Source organism: Squalius cephalus, assembly GCF_949319135.1.
Source record: "Squalius cephalus genome assembly, chromosome: 7".
Taxonomy (NCBI): domain Eukaryota; kingdom Metazoa; phylum Chordata; class Actinopteri; order Cypriniformes; family Leuciscidae; genus Squalius; species Squalius cephalus.
In genome coordinates this window covers 7251500-7267058 of record NC_137128.1, presented here as the reverse complement: position 1 = coordinate 7267058, position 15559 = coordinate 7251500, and the positions used below count along the sequence as shown (strand labels likewise).

Below are 15559 nucleotides of genomic sequence, written 5' to 3'. Positions count from 1 at the left end.
GGGTGATGCGCTATAGGCTAAAATTATTGCGGGCCAAATTAATTGTAATATTAATTTGATAATAAAAGTAGTAATAATAATAATAATTTAATACATTAATTGGAAATGTCAAATCCTCTTGATAAGGCCGAGCTGATCATCTTCTGATCATCGTCTATCGGCACAACCTGCGGGACCCTCCAACAACCGGTACACGATAACACTGCACGACAAACAACGCACGACAAAGCTGAAAATCGTCCCGACCCGAAAAAGATTCGCACAAGTCAGAATTCGGCTCAAAATCGGATGAAAAATCGCCGCCTTTAAGTCATTCATCTGTTGTTCCGGACACTAATTATGTTCAGCTGTGCACTCATCCATCACCATCATTATCACCTGCATATATTAGCGGTGTCCCAATGTGAAGATCCATCCTTCGAAGGCCGCAGACTAACATTATTATATTTGCAGGCCTGAAACTGAAGATTTCTGCTGACACTCATCTGAGCTTCATCCTCTGTTCCAACTTTAATTACAACTAAACCATCATTTGGCTGAATAATAAACCAACATCAATCATTCAATATCACATGTTTCTAATACGCATGCTAACACACACGTTGCTTTATTTAATTGTGAAGTCTGAGTCTCTTCCACCTGTATGAAACACATTTACACATTTATTTCTCCTCATAGACAGTAGTGAGACTCTTCTGTGGATCACCTGATGGTTTCTGCTCCTCTCATGATCATTTCACAGATTTAAACCATGATTTAAACAATCCACTGACGTTTGGCCACTGATCTTCATCTACACTGTAAAGTGGAACAGAAGAGAAAACAATCAGTGTTCAGAGGAACAAAGTGCAAATTATTATTATTATATATCAATTACTGTTTTTTTTTTAGTAAAAATAAGTTAAACTGAATTCCTGTAATCAGATTAATTACCGACTTTACATGATCTTGCACAGATATTTCTGTTTTTAAGTATAATGGATTTAAAACCTGAATCATGTTCATATGTGTGTGTGTGTGTGTGTCGGTGCGACTCCTATTGAGTCTCTGTAAAGGAGAAACTAATGAGTGTACGGCGTATGGAATAAACCACAGGTCGCAAATACAAATGTTATTTTGAGTTCAAACACAAACCTTTAGTTAAAGCCGTTTGTCCTCTAGTTTAACATGTTTGTAGGCTCTTAGTAAATAACTGAGAGTAAAGTAAGTGTAAAGTAGTGTGACGTGTTGCTTGTCACAGTAAAAACACACTAGAGACAGAGGCATTTCTCATGTGAGCTGGACGCTGTGAGCTGAAGCTGGAACTGCACTGATTTTAGCAGGAGTGCAGCGTTTTCCTACAATCTGACCAAGTCTGTTTTCACACTGAAATGATTCACTTCACAGTTAATAAAGCAGGTGTTGATGTATAAAGCTGTGACAGTGAACTTTTGTTCTCTTTCCTCCTTTGTGTTAAACATTTCAAGAACTTCACATTTTGTTCTCACACAAATCCTTTGTTGCAATAAAGCTTAATGATAATTTCCTTTCACGAATGTTTGAAAGGTTTGTTCACATATCAGAGGTAAATGAAGATCTCTTTAATATCTTAAAGTGATGTTTCCTCACCTCAGGTCACAGTTTGAGTCTCGTATCACGTCTCTGAGCCGCTGCTTTGAGTCTCCTATCTTATTGCCTCTCAGATCAAGCTCTTTTAAAAGCTGCAGTGCTTTTGAGTTAGTCAAAGACTGAGTTAAAGAAGAAACATCTGTAATGCCACAGCCAATTAGTCTAGAAAGACACAAACAGAGGAAGAGAGATTATCTTACAAACAAATCATGAATGTAAAGAATTTTACACAAATATAATGTGAACTTAGACTCACTGTGAGATATTGAGTGTAAAGTGTTTTAGTTTAAACTGTTGAAGTGATTTTAAGCATTTTGATTCTTGTATGTGAATGTGACTGACCTCAATATCTCCAGTTTACAGTGTGAATCCTTCAGTACGTCACATAAGTGCTTCACTCCTGTGTTTCCTAGTTTATTCCCGCTCAGGTTCAGCTCTCTCAGATGTGACTGGTTTGATTTCAGAGCTGAAGTCAGGATGAGACTCTGTTTCTCTGTAATACTGCATTCACTCAGACTGAAGACAGAGAAATAACAATAGTTCACATCTATGATGATCATCTTATTGAAGAGCTACAGCAGCATTTAGTTTCCAGTAGTCTGTTCTGAAACCCAGTCACACTAGTTCTGTGCGCTGGAAGACACTGTTTCTTCTCTTTCATTTTAAACTATTTATTTGATGTCTCTCTTCTTTATTCTCTGTTGAAAAGGCAGATTTCTGCATGTACACAATCAGTACATTGTGTCAAATGCTGGAAATTAAACAATGACTATCTAGATAAAAACACATAAAATGTGAGCAATAAGGAAAACCCAGAAAGTGCACTGCTATAAACAATGAAACATAAGCCCTGCTGTCTTCAAATAAATAAACTTCAGTCACACTGTAATTGCTGTACAGCAGGGGTGGGCAAACTACGGCCCGTTAGGCTGTTTAATCCGGCCCGTCGAGTATTTAAAAAATTGACTTAAGATCGCATTCATTTTGCCTTTTTCTAGCAATACTTTGTGTTATATATATATACTGTATATGTATATATATTGCATTGCATATATTTGACAATCGGAATATCAGATATTTCATGCCATAGCTAACAAATGTAAAAAAGGAAAAATGACATAAAAGCAGATCATCATTCATTCAGCGCTGTTGTGGCTGCGGTGAAGCAATGACGTGTCACCATGGAAACCAAACAGACAGCGACTTAAGCGCATAGACTTGTTGCACGTTAATGTTTTTTCCTTTTTTGGAAACTCACAGAGAAAAAAAATGTTTGGTAACCGCTTGCACACCCGTTTAGTTTTTCCTTTGATTTGTCTGCTATTTAGTTTCTTTGCTCCTCTGGATTTGTGGATGTATCCTGACTGATTCCGTTTACCGACCTTTATCGCCCGGCTTTCGACTACGCTCCCATGTCTGCCATTTAACATTACAGAACCCAGTTTTGTTCATTAAATGTTCTGATCTGCCTTTGCTTTTTATGTTTTATTTTATTATACTTAAAATAAATTTGTATATTCGTTTATTTCGGGTTTTTTCCCCCACAAATGTATGACTTTTGGAAGTGCAAATTGATTGCCATATGGCATAAATGGCACGAGAAATAAAATTTGTGGTATAGATACGCACTTTCATGAGATCGTGTTTCATAATCTGCTACTGGGCCAGCCCTCTGTCAAATTTTAAAACCCAGTGTGGCCCTTGAGCCAAAAAGTTTGCCCACCCCTGCTGTACAGTATAATGATACTAACTGTAGTTTCTCCAGCTTGAATTGTGGGTTCATCAGTAGATCACTAAGGTTTTTCACTCCAGAGTCTCCTAGTTTATTCCCGTTCAGGTTCAGCTCTCTCAGGTGTGACGGGTTTGATTTCAGAGCTGAAGTCACATCAGAACAACCTTCATCTGTCATATCACAGCATCTTAAACTACATTAGCAGAGAGAGCAGAAAAGAAGACAGAAGAAAAGAAAACTCTTATTCTGTAAAGTCACATCATCTTCATCAGCAAATAAAACAGAGGAAGAGAGATCTTCATCTTTATTTCACCAGATCACAAAATACTAAGGTGAACATGTTTGCAGAAATATAATGTGAATTTAGACTCATTGTGAGATATTGAGTATAAAGTGTTTTAGTTTAAACTGTTGAAGTGATTTTAAGCATTTTGATTCTTGTCTGTGAATGTGACTGACCTCAATCTCTCCAGTTTACAGTGTGAATCCTTCAGTACGTCACATAATTGCTTCACTCCTGAGTTTCCTAGTTTATTCCAGCTCAGGTTCAGCTCTCTCAGGTGTGACGGGTTTGATTTCAGAGCTGAAGTCAGGATGAGACTCTGTTTCTCTGTAATACTGCATTCACACAGACTGAAGACAGAGAAATAACAATAGTTCACATCTATGATGATCATCTTATTGAAGAGCTACAGCAGCATTTAGTTTCCAATAGTCTGTTCTGAAACCCAGTCACACTAGTTCTGTGTGCTGGAAGACACTGTTTCTTCTCTTTCATTTTAACTATTTATTTGACGTCTCTCTTCTTTATTCTCTGTTGAAAAGGCAGATTTCTGCATGTACACAATCAGGACATTGTATCAAATGCTGGAAATTAAACAGTTACTATCTAGATAAAAAACACATAAAAATGTGAGCAATAGGGAAAACCCAGAAAGTGCACTGCTATAAACAATGAAACAATGACAGCCCTGCTGTCTTCAAATAAATAAACTTCAGTCACACTGTAATTGCTGTACAGTATAATGATACTAACTGTAGTTTCTCCAGCTTGGATTGTGGGTTCATCAGTAGATCACTGAGGTTTTTCACTCCAGAGTCTCCTAGTTTATTCCAGCTCAGGTCCAGCTCTCTCAGGTGTGATGGGTTTGATTTCAGAGCTGAAGTCAGGATGAGACTCTGTTTCTCTGTAATTCTGCATCTATACAGACTGAAGACAGAAAGAGAAAAGAAAATGAATCAGATTTATGATGATCAACTAACGTGTTTAGCTTCATCCAACAGACTTTTGCTGACAAATAAACAGGGATATCCAGGTTCAGGTAACACAGAGAAAGACTACACATTGTTCATTTAAATATACTACCAACATTGTAACAATACAAAGGTTGTCTTGATCTATTTATGTTAGTTTACACGTTAATTTCCTATAATTTTTTAAGGGTCATGAAACCCCCTAAAACACATTTTTTGAGATGTGAACAGATATGTACAGGCTACACATCACTGAAAATAATAAAAGCACTCTATTTTTGTTATTTATTGTTATTTTTGAGTTTTTCTGAGCAATTTGGTTCTTCCGGGCTGAAAAGTAAAGTGGAAGTGACGTCACGGTATCTGAGGTAGAAGCGTGTGATTGGCTGAATGCGAGGAGGAAGTGTGCTTTCGGAGCGTGTGATTGGCTGAATGTGCTGATACACAATGATGTAGACGACAATTAAAAGAACAACGGACAAAAAAGCAACTATGTCTTTATTATTTCTGTGTTAAAATGACGCGTGTCGTTTGTTCAGACTCAGAGACTAAAGTGCTCATAAATCTAATGAAAATATTATTAGATGTTTTAAACTTTCTTCTGCAATTCTCCCTCGTTCTTGTGAGTGTGTTATATAGGGTTATATTTTTAAAATGCATCAAGGTGCCTTCAGATCCATTTATTTTATTTCCCTCTGCAGTCATATTTTAATATTCATGTGTCTGTATAATGAGTGTGTTGCAGGTCTGTGTTTTATTGGTTGTTGTCTCCCCTTTTCCCGCCCTCTACACTCCCACTTTTCCACAGCTTTACACACACATTTCCTCAGACTTTTCCAGCTCTGAGATGTGAACGACCAGCTAAAACAGGGGTTTCATGACACTTTAAGGTTCTTTCGTGTCAATGTCACCTTTGGTTTGCTCACTGGGACAAATGTGGTTCATTGTGTTCAGGTGTTTCTTGTGTGCTTAATAGTGTGTGTGTGTATATTTAGCCCGCATGCAGAGCTGTACACACCATTGAGGTCCAGACCTTGCTCATTTTTCGACGTGTATAGACCTTATGCGCCAGAGAAACAAGCGCGCAGCATCTTTAGAATATTGTCTTTGAACTTCTGTTTTTGCGGTCGCTCTGTATATTTCTATGGCATCGCTGTCGAGGAGTAATTAGCTGGAGAAGTGGATTTACGTATTGTAGAGTTAATGAAAGTTATCATGAGCATGTGTAACAGAGTTAGTATTTTATTCCGTGTTTATTGTGAATTCCTCCTGAATTCAGCAGCAGTTGTTAATTTCATGTTGTAGTGGTGCCCTCATGTGGTTTGTTTGGGGACTGCAGGCAAAATGTTTGGTAAGACGGGAGATTGCAATGTGGGGTAAGACGGGGTGTGTGGGCGCATGCGTACGCAGCGACCGGCAGCAGTGGGAAGCATGGCCGTTTTGTTTGTCAGAGTTTTTTGTGGTTTTAAAGTCTGTTAAGCAGTTTGCTTTAGTTTGTTTTTTGTACTGATCAAACATCTACTCCGGCTTGCCAAAGCGTGTCAAAACTCAGCGACATGGATCCGACTTTGTTCCTTTTTTTGGCGTCCGTATGGCACCTGGGATCACTTTGGCCGATTCAATACTCCAAAGACTATCTGCTAACATTTGAAAAACCTGTGATCAGCGGACCACCAGTGGACTTGATCATACCTGATCTGGAGGAATTGGCCGGCCTCAGGAAAGGCGATCACTTCAGAACTCCAGAACGGAGGCCAAGGAGGCGAGGAAGAAGAGGCGGGGTGCGGGAGCGTATGAGACGGCAACATCCGTCTCGCATTCCCCTGCCTTCAATTATCCTGTCCAACGCCCGTTCTCTCCGTAATAAAACTGACGAACTCCAGGCTCTTGTTCGCCATCAACACGCATTCAAAGACGCGTTCACGCATTCATTTAGTTATAGACGGGTTTGGGATCCCGTCCCGCACCGACAGAACGTCCACGACTACCGGGAAATCATGCGGAGGTTGAGTATGCGCGTACATAAATGAACGCTGGTGTAAAAATTTTATAGTGAGAGAGAGACTTTGCACCAAGGACGTGGAGCTGCTTTCTTTGTCCATGCGCCCTATGTATTTGCCACGAGAATTCCCACAGATTTTCGTTACTGTCGTTTACGTTCATCCAAAGGCGAATGAAAAAAACGCCTCAGAGCTCATCTCTCAGTCTGTGCATAAACTTCAGTCTTTATCTCCTGACGCTCCTAACCTGGTTTTAGGAGATTTTAATCACTGCTCACTGGACAAATCTCTCAGGAGCTTTTATCAGTACGTTTCCTGCCCCACTTAGAAATATCAAAGTGTGGTCAGAAGAGGCCACCCTCACCCTCCAGGGCTGTCTGGAGAGCACAGACTGGGAGGTGTTTATCGAATCCTCTAGAGACATTCACGAACTCACTGATGTGGTCAGTTCATGGATAACTTACTGTGAGGACACTGTTGTTCCTGTAAAGACTGTCAAAACCTACCCAAATAGTAAACCTTGGGCAAGCAGACACCTTAAAGTGCTACTAAATAAAAAGAAACAGGCTTTTAAACAGGGAGATTCTACTGAGCTAATGTCTGTACATAAGGAAATTAAACGGGAAATTAGGAGAGCTAAATTATCTTATAAAAGAAAACTAGAAGACATGCTTAGCAACAATAATATGGGTTCAGCATGGGACAGTATCAGGTCTATGGTCGGTTTGACTGACAATGTAAAGAAAAGGGTCTCACTAGATGGGTTCACCTCTGATCTGGTCCTGGCACAAGAGCTAAACAAATTTTACACCAGATTCATGTCTTCAATAATGAAATAATGACGCTGAGAAATACAGCACTAGAATCAAAACAAGTTTCTCCTCTTTTTGATGAATATTCTGTTGTTAAAACTTTTAAACACTGTAAAATAAGAACAAGTGCTGGTCCAGATAATATCAGAAGTCGATTACTCTCCAACTGTGCTGAACAACTAGGCCCGATTTTTAACTATATTTTTTATTTATCCTTGTCTCATCAGAAGGTGCCTAATTTGTGGAAACAGTCTACTATAGTCCCTGTTGGTAAATCTAAACATCCCAAATCATTAAATGACTTTAGGCCTATAGCCCTGACCTCATTAGTTATGAAGTCACTGGAAAAACTGATCAAAGCTGAACTGCTGAAAACTACTGAACACCTGATGGACCCCCTGCAGTTCGCGTACAGGACCAAGAGAGGGGTTCAGGATGCCACCATAACTCTGTTGAATTACATCTGCAAGCACCTTGACAGTCCAAACAACCATGTCAGATTGATGTTTGTTGATTTTTCATCTGCCTTCAACACTATTCAGCCTCACCTACTAATCCAGAGACTAAGGGATAACTTTGGTCTGGAAGGTAGTATTGTTGGCTGGATTTTGGACTTTCTTACATGCAGAACACAAAGAGTCAGAGTAAATGGCCAATTTTCTGATCTATCTGTAACATCTACTGGCTCACCACAAGGGTGCGTTCTCTCTCCTTTGCTGTACATATTGTACACAAATGATTGTCGTAGCATTTTTGAAAACCGTCATATATTGAAGTTTGCGGATGACACAGCTATAGTGAGCCTGTTGAATAGCACTGAAACTTCGCATGGTCCTGTGATTGATTACTTTTTAAAATGGTGTCAGGAATCTTTTTTATCCTTAAACATTTTAAAGACAAAGGACATGTGCATTGATTTTAGACGTGTTCAGCCTTCCCCTGACATCACAGTGATTGATGGTCAGACAGTCGAATCGGTAGAGTCTTATAAGTACTTAGGCACTTTCCTCGACAACAAGCTGACATTCAAGAAAAATACTGACTCGATCCATAAGAAAAGCCAGCAGCGTCTTTTTTGTCTTAGAAAACTATCTAAATTCCAGGTTGACTCTACTTTGATGACTTTGTTTTATCATTCTTTTATTGAGTCTATTATTACGTTCTCCTTTATTTGTTGGTTTCAATCCTTGAGGGTAAAAGAGAGGAACTTACTGAACAAGGTCGTTAGTAGGGATCGACCGATATGGATTTTTTAGTGCCGATGCCGATACCGATTTTTTTTCATCAGCCTTAGCCGATGACCGATACGGGTTGCCGATTTTCTTGGGCCGATATTTGGAGCCGATACTGCTTTTGCTCACTCAGTTTACATCATAAAAATGACACATATATAATATAATGATAACAACTGTTACAAGTCTCAATTAAGAAAGGAACATTTATTGAACTTAAAAAAAACAATATTTGACAAATATTAAAAACATGTGAGGTAGAACAGAAAAAAAGTTCAGTGCTGAAAATAAATATTTAAGCATAATTCAAATTCTGAAAATAAATATTTAAGCATAATAAATAAAATAATTTGACTGGAACATGTTATTCTGTGTAGTTGTCTGATATATGTAATCGTGATCTCCATTTTAAACAAAACAAAAATGATTTTAAACCAAATAGATTCTAAGTTTATTATGAATTAGGGATCGCGTCTAAAACGTGTGGAAAGCACGGCCGCGCCGCTTCTACAAGCGCTTGCGTCTGTTGTTGCTATGCAACCACGAACTGCTCTCTCCATGATGACGAGGAAGTAAGGATTAATTTATTTCTAGCCCTTTACGACTACATATATTTATGGAGATGAGAAATAAAAACCCGCCCTGTCCAGCTATGATCCGCTGTTCGGCCGAGCTTTCGATGTTGTCATGGAAAGGTCAGTTGTTTTTTGTCACATAACCTGCGTGCGCTTGCGGCGTTCTGAAGAGTTTAGATGTTTTCATCTCACCACGGCACAGGAGCGCCTGGACAAACGAGCGCGCTGCATCGCATGCGTGTCGCAACCGCGTCGCTTCTTTTATGAGCACACGTCCAAACCTCAGCCAGGTGGTCGCTGAATAAAACTCCCACAAATATCACCGAATCACCGAACAACGTCGGCATTATTTAATCCTATGACCAGTGTTTGTAACAGCTGCCGTATGCATATGGATAGCCTCAAACTTAGCTATTTGCAGCTCCCTAAATACAATGACAAGCAGTTTTATAGATGAGGCATTCGGCATTCGCGTTTTCCATTTGGACCCACAAACTTGCTTAGCTATAGTTGCACGCACATATAGAGCAACGTGTTTCCACTTTCAAAGTGTATTTCAGCTAAGTCAAACAGTTAAAAAGATGCTTTGAAATTTTAAAACTAATCGTTGTCTAGAAGAGGCTTCCAGCACTGTGTGGGAGGGGCAGTGCATGGGCTGTACGTGAACTGCAGCGTCTCCAGCAACACAGAGCTGCCTGCAGACGCCTGTCTGTAATTAATGCCGGGGAAAAAAACTATCGGCGAACGCAGCAGCCGCGTATCGGCCGATGCCGATACATGTCAAACCCGCAAATATCGGCCCGATTTATCGGCCGACCGATATATCGGTCGATCACTAGTCGTTAGTGTCAGTAATAAAATTATTGGGCTTCCACAAGAAACTTTACAGGATCTCTACAAAAAACAGCTGTTTAAGACAGCAAACTCTATCTTGACTGACTGTTCTCATCCTTTATATCAACAGTTTCAGTTTCTACCATCAGGTTCATTGCTCAGACTCCCATTTGCTAAAACAAACAGATTCAAACACTCCTTTGTTCCGTCTGCTGTCTCTCTTCTAAATGCCAGGAGGAAAAGGTAGCTTGCATTATTGAATTTGATCAGAATGTGCATTATGTTATTTATCATATTATGTGTATTTGTGTATTTATATATATATATTTTTTTTTTTGTAAGTTTGTGTGCTCCTATGCTGCGAAACTAATTGCCCCACTGAGGGACAAATAAAGGTATTGATTGATTGAATGTGAACTGCACCAACTAAACAGCTGTTTAACGATAAAAGTTTTAAAAACCCACAGAAATAATCACTTTGCGAAGACTATCAATCAAAGCTCAGCTTTGGGAAGGGAAGATATACAGGTGAAGGAGACTGAGAGAAGAAGAAAGAGAGAATGTGATGGAGATGAGAGAGGAAGAGCAGGTATTGCACACTGTGCCCAGGGTGAGATTAGCATTATTACAATGGATTCATATTTAACACAGATATATGTTCTTCGCTATTACAGCGGAAGCTATAAGCTCAATTTAACAGCAAATTTACGCAAATTTATAAATATATTTCCATAATAGTATTATTGTATAAATATATATTTTTATACCTCGAATGTGTTTGAATATTTCACCAGTATCAGCACTGGGACTTTTCACTGTATTACTCCACTTGTCTGTGTTTGTGCAACTTGCATCATTAAGCCAGAATGTTTATGATTGAGCAATTGAACCATTACAGATTTTAACAGTTGCTAAAACACTAAAACCCATTGGCTGAACAAAGTTCTCAGTTGGAAAATTGATTGATTGAACACAACCACTCAAAATTTATTTAACCTGTTTCAAAAGATGCCCAAAGACAAGAAGAAGCACACTGATCACATGTTTACTCCTTTGATTTTAGTATGGTATACTGTAGTACAGTGCAGTGTAGGCCGAAAGTTTGTACAAAGAAAATGGAGCAAGGTTTCAGAAATTTTGTTTTAGCAATTGAGAAAAACTGTAATTGAACTGATTAGCACAAAAACATTGATTAATTCAGGAAAGAAACAAATTGCTGAAACTGATCTTTGGTGCTCATACATATTGCTCATATGCCTCTGGACACAGAAGGACTGCATTGGCGTTTGATTGAAATGTAACATCTATGCAAAATAATCATTGAATCATTTCTCATTCCTGTTTGGAATAAGTGATTGTGTTTTGTCAACAATAAGCATAACATTTCTGCATTTCCATTTTGTAGTGTGGATCATTCATTGCAACATTTAACCTGATTCTCATGTTTAAGAATCTGTTTTCTGCTTGACAAATAATTTATGCTACTGCCCACTGACATGCTTTTAAAGCTGTTGATATCCAATTTTTTTGTCCTTCAAACACCTTAAATTGCACATGTGTAGATCAGGAAAATCAAGAATTTCCCCGAACCCCCTAGCAACATCAATTCTGGGACCTCAGTTTTTTATAAAACCCTGCGTACAGCCCTGCCTTCATGTTACCATTGTCTTCTGTCTGGCTTTGTTCCCTGTAACTGCTGTTGGTGACCTTCATGTTTCTCAGTCAAGTCTTTGTTTTTTTAGTTTTGTTCATGTTTATTTGAATAAAGCTGCACTTGCGTTCAGTAGTGATGGGAGAAACAAAGCTTTTCAAAGCTTCAAATCAATTAAACCAATTTCTTCACAAAATGATTCACTGTTTTGAAGCGTTAGTCTAAGCGTGCAAGCGTGTAGTTTCCAAACGACACAAGCTGGCCAAAAACTGCATAAAAACACCTTCTAAAAACCCATTACAAATGTTTTATAGAAAGTAAAATCTATCAAATGCAATTAACTAATCATCTAATATAATTAAATATCAAGTGTCTGAATAATATGTGCTCTTTTATCAATTTTCAGTGCTTGTTTTGTTTATTTTATGGATGGCTCAGCTAAACAGGCCAATAAGAAACTATTAACTACAATTATTCCTTTTAATTATACTAATGTCTAATGAAAACATCTACAAATGTATAAAACTGATCAGAGATCAGGTTAAACCCACAGACACTTGTTCAATTTCAGTAAATCTGCATGATTCATGGGTTCACAGAGATCATCGCCCCCCAGTGGAGAACCATTGACATTTCCAAACGTTTCGAAACAGTTATGACGTAACGAAGCCTCGTTTACTGAAATCATGTGACTTTGTCAGTTTGATACACACTCCGAACCACTGATTCGAAACAAAAGATTCGTAAAGGTTTCGTAGCTTCATGAAGCGTGTTTCAAAAGCGCCCATCACTAGCGTTCAGTGGATCTTATTACAGGCAGATACTGATCACAGACTTTTAAAATGCACTTGTTCAATTTTTACAAGTTACAGTATATGCTGCACCAAAATAAGACATTTTACATTTTGGGAAATACAAACATTGATTTGAAAGCAGTTATGAACATTTCTGACTCCGATGTCACAAAACAGGACTCCGATTGTCCTGCCTCTACAGAAACTGAAATAATTATTGACCCATGATCAAACTGTCTGTCTTAACCAAATATGTAAAGCTTGATATCACATTTTAATTGTGTGTTTTTAACTTGCTGTTTAATTTTATTACTTTAAATTGTTGTGGATCTGTGTGACGCTGAGGAAAAAACTGCTCTGACTCAAACAAGTGAGGAAATATTATCATCAGCTAACATTACAACTAAAAGTAAATTAATATTATAAATAAATGAGCAATACTCACGTCAGTGTGTTGAGTTGACAGTGTTTATCCTGCAGTAGAGCAGCGATCTGATTCACTCCTGTGTCTCCTAGTTCATGTTCACTCAGATTCAGCTCTTTCTGGAGAAACGGGTTTTTACCCACAACTCTATTCACATACTGACAGGCTTCCTCTGCAGCAGGACTCAAAAACCTGCAGAAGACTCAATTCAGTTCTCAAATAAATGTCTGTTGCATTACAAAAAAGATTGATACGATACATTTTATTTTTCTTTGAACATTAAAAATACACAAATAAATATACATTTAAAAGAAACTAGAGCTGAACTCAGTCCTAAAGCAAACTCATAAGAACAGAAACGTCTCACAGAGCAGAAGGGCAAAAGCTCACTAGATCATGGTTTTCAGTATGAATACAGAGTGTTAAATTAAGATCTTTCTGGCTTTTAAGCAGGAGAAGTGAGAAACGTCAGCACAGAGAAATCTGGCTTGTGAAACTGCATGTTTGTGAACATCTGGAGACTCATAGACCTGCTATAGAGAGATGCAGTGAATCTGGGCTTGATGGAAAACAACTGTGTTCAGAAAACTATTTCACTAAAAGGTTATCTAGAATTTTGATGAGAAGTGTGCCCAAAAATAAAATTGTGCATTTCAATTATCAAGGTATACTCCAGAATAGCAGACCATATACTGACCCATAATGTCTATTTGACCTTTAGCTCGTATCACAACTAAACTGTGTTGATCAGTTCAACAGATCATCAACTGTGTATCATCATCATGACAGAACCTGCAGCATCTGATCTGATCTTGATCATTTTGATGCAACAAATTGTATAGCTAAAATAATATATCAGTTATGAATATTTAGCCTCCATATAAGTAATTTAGTTAATTATTTGACCCCGTCTCACCTCAGTGTCTTCAGTTGACAGTCTGGATCCTGTAGTAAATCATTGAGCTTCTTCACTCCTGATTCTCCAGGATCATTTCCTGTGAGATCCAGCTCTATCAGGTGTGAAGGGTTAGATCTCAGAGCTGAAGCCAGAGCTTTATAACCTTCTTCTGTCACACTGCAGTTAGAGAGTCTAGAACAGGAATGAAAGCATTCAGCTGATTAATCAGTTAAACCCCGAACAATATAAATCCTTAAACTTGAATTTTATTTTGTTCTTTGTACAAATGCATTGAAAGTTAGTTGCAAAAACTGACAACTGAATATGGAGGCAAACAAAAGGCACAGAAATCTTTAATATGTTAGACATCAACATCACTTTCGAGATTACAATTATCTAAAACTGTGTAAGCCCGTTTATCGGTCCAAATGGGGGTTTCCGCCAGAACGGGTGAAGGTCTCTGTGTGTTACTGTCTTTCCGCATGGCATGGCAAAGTAATTTAAATCCATTTAAGCTTTTATCAGACTTCATTTTATCACAAACTCAAATTTAAGTTAGATTGCCAATTGGTTATTGGACAATTATATAATAGTTTAACAATACATTTGACTACTTATATTTTACTCGTTCATATTAGGAAGCTATGTCGCTCAGAGGTCCTCACGCCTTGTTTAACGTGGGTCTCACGATCACAATCTCGCCAGCTTCGGTCACTAAACAGAGGTAATTGCTATATACCTGAGATCGGTCGCATTCACGCTTACACAATCAAAGATACTTTGGTATAGCCCCCGTGATTGCATACACTCAAAATTAAAGTAACGTTTACTTCAGCAGAGGTATGGCCACTACTACAGATATAAGTCAACCAACTTTACTTGTCTTATAATAACTTTGAATTGGCCTAAACGGAAATTCACTTCTTGTCTTTGCAAAACATGTACACTTGAATTAACACCAAAATATTAGTCGTCACTAATCTGACGCAAAACTTGCGGTAAAATACGAATCCGTTTAATCTACTTCAGGAAAACAATTTCAGAGTCAGTCGGAATAAAAATAAATGTAACAATTTATTATGCCAGGTAAATGTATCATGCCAATTACATAATCAGTTCAAAGGTAATACATACAAAACATCAAATGCTCTGGAATAAAGAGAGAAGATGCAAACCTGACATTATAAAATATATGATGCTGAGTGCCTGCATACACTCTGCATCACGGGCTAATCTGAGGTACAAATCGCCACAAGCCTTCTTCAGCATCTCCCTAAACACTCAGACCAAGGCAGAAACCTCTTTTCAAATGTAAACATGAGTTCACAGTGGGAATTTGCATTAATCACCATCCCAGACTTACAGGAGACAGAAGTTGAGGGAATGATGTGTAAATTGGGAGGTGATCAACTGAAGTGTGATTGTGTCTTGAATGGGGATGGTAATATAGCAAGAGTGTTCAAATGTTAATTTCCTTTGTTTTCTCTCTTCCAGTTCTTCTAGTTTATCTAGTCTTACAACTGTACAGGTCTGAAAGTCTGTGATCTGAATGATCCACAACAAGTAAACTGTTAATGGTCGGAAAATGAGAAAATTAACGTTTGGGAATGGCCTAATTAAAGTCCAGACTTCAACTCCATTGCAATGCTGTGGAAGTACGTGAAACAGCTCATGCTGGAAAGTCTACAAATGTCACTGAGCTGAAGCAGCTTTGCAAGGAGGAGTGGGACAAATGGACCAAAATA

General features: G+C 38.2%; 2 protein-coding genes across 2 annotated transcripts in view; both read right to left on the bottom strand.

Annotated features, from left to right (window-relative positions):
- Positions 1–15559, bottom strand: part of LOC307161679 (uncharacterized protein) — a 396018-nt gene that overhangs the window by 193327 nt on the left and 187132 nt on the right. The window lies entirely within an intron of this gene.
- The window catches only part of LOC307161782 (NACHT, LRR and PYD domains-containing protein 12-like), a gene marked incomplete at its 3' end in the record, with an annotated part of 32001 nt that overhangs the window by 5287 nt on the left and 11155 nt on the right, over positions 1–15559 (bottom strand). Inside the window, exons 8-15 of the mRNA XM_079876726.1 lie at positions 13833–14006; positions 12938–13108; positions 4377–4550; positions 3800–3973; positions 3360–3533; positions 1951–2124; positions 1609–1770; positions 774–798 (exon numbers count right to left, since the gene is read on the bottom strand). Of these exons, the coding sequence (XP_079732852.1) occupies positions 774–798; positions 1609–1770; positions 1951–2124; positions 3360–3533; positions 3800–3973; positions 4377–4550; positions 12938–13108; positions 13833–14006 (1228 nt within the window). The remainder of the gene's footprint in view (positions 1–773; positions 799–1608; positions 1771–1950; positions 2125–3359; positions 3534–3799; positions 3974–4376; positions 4551–12937; positions 13109–13832; positions 14007–15559) is intronic.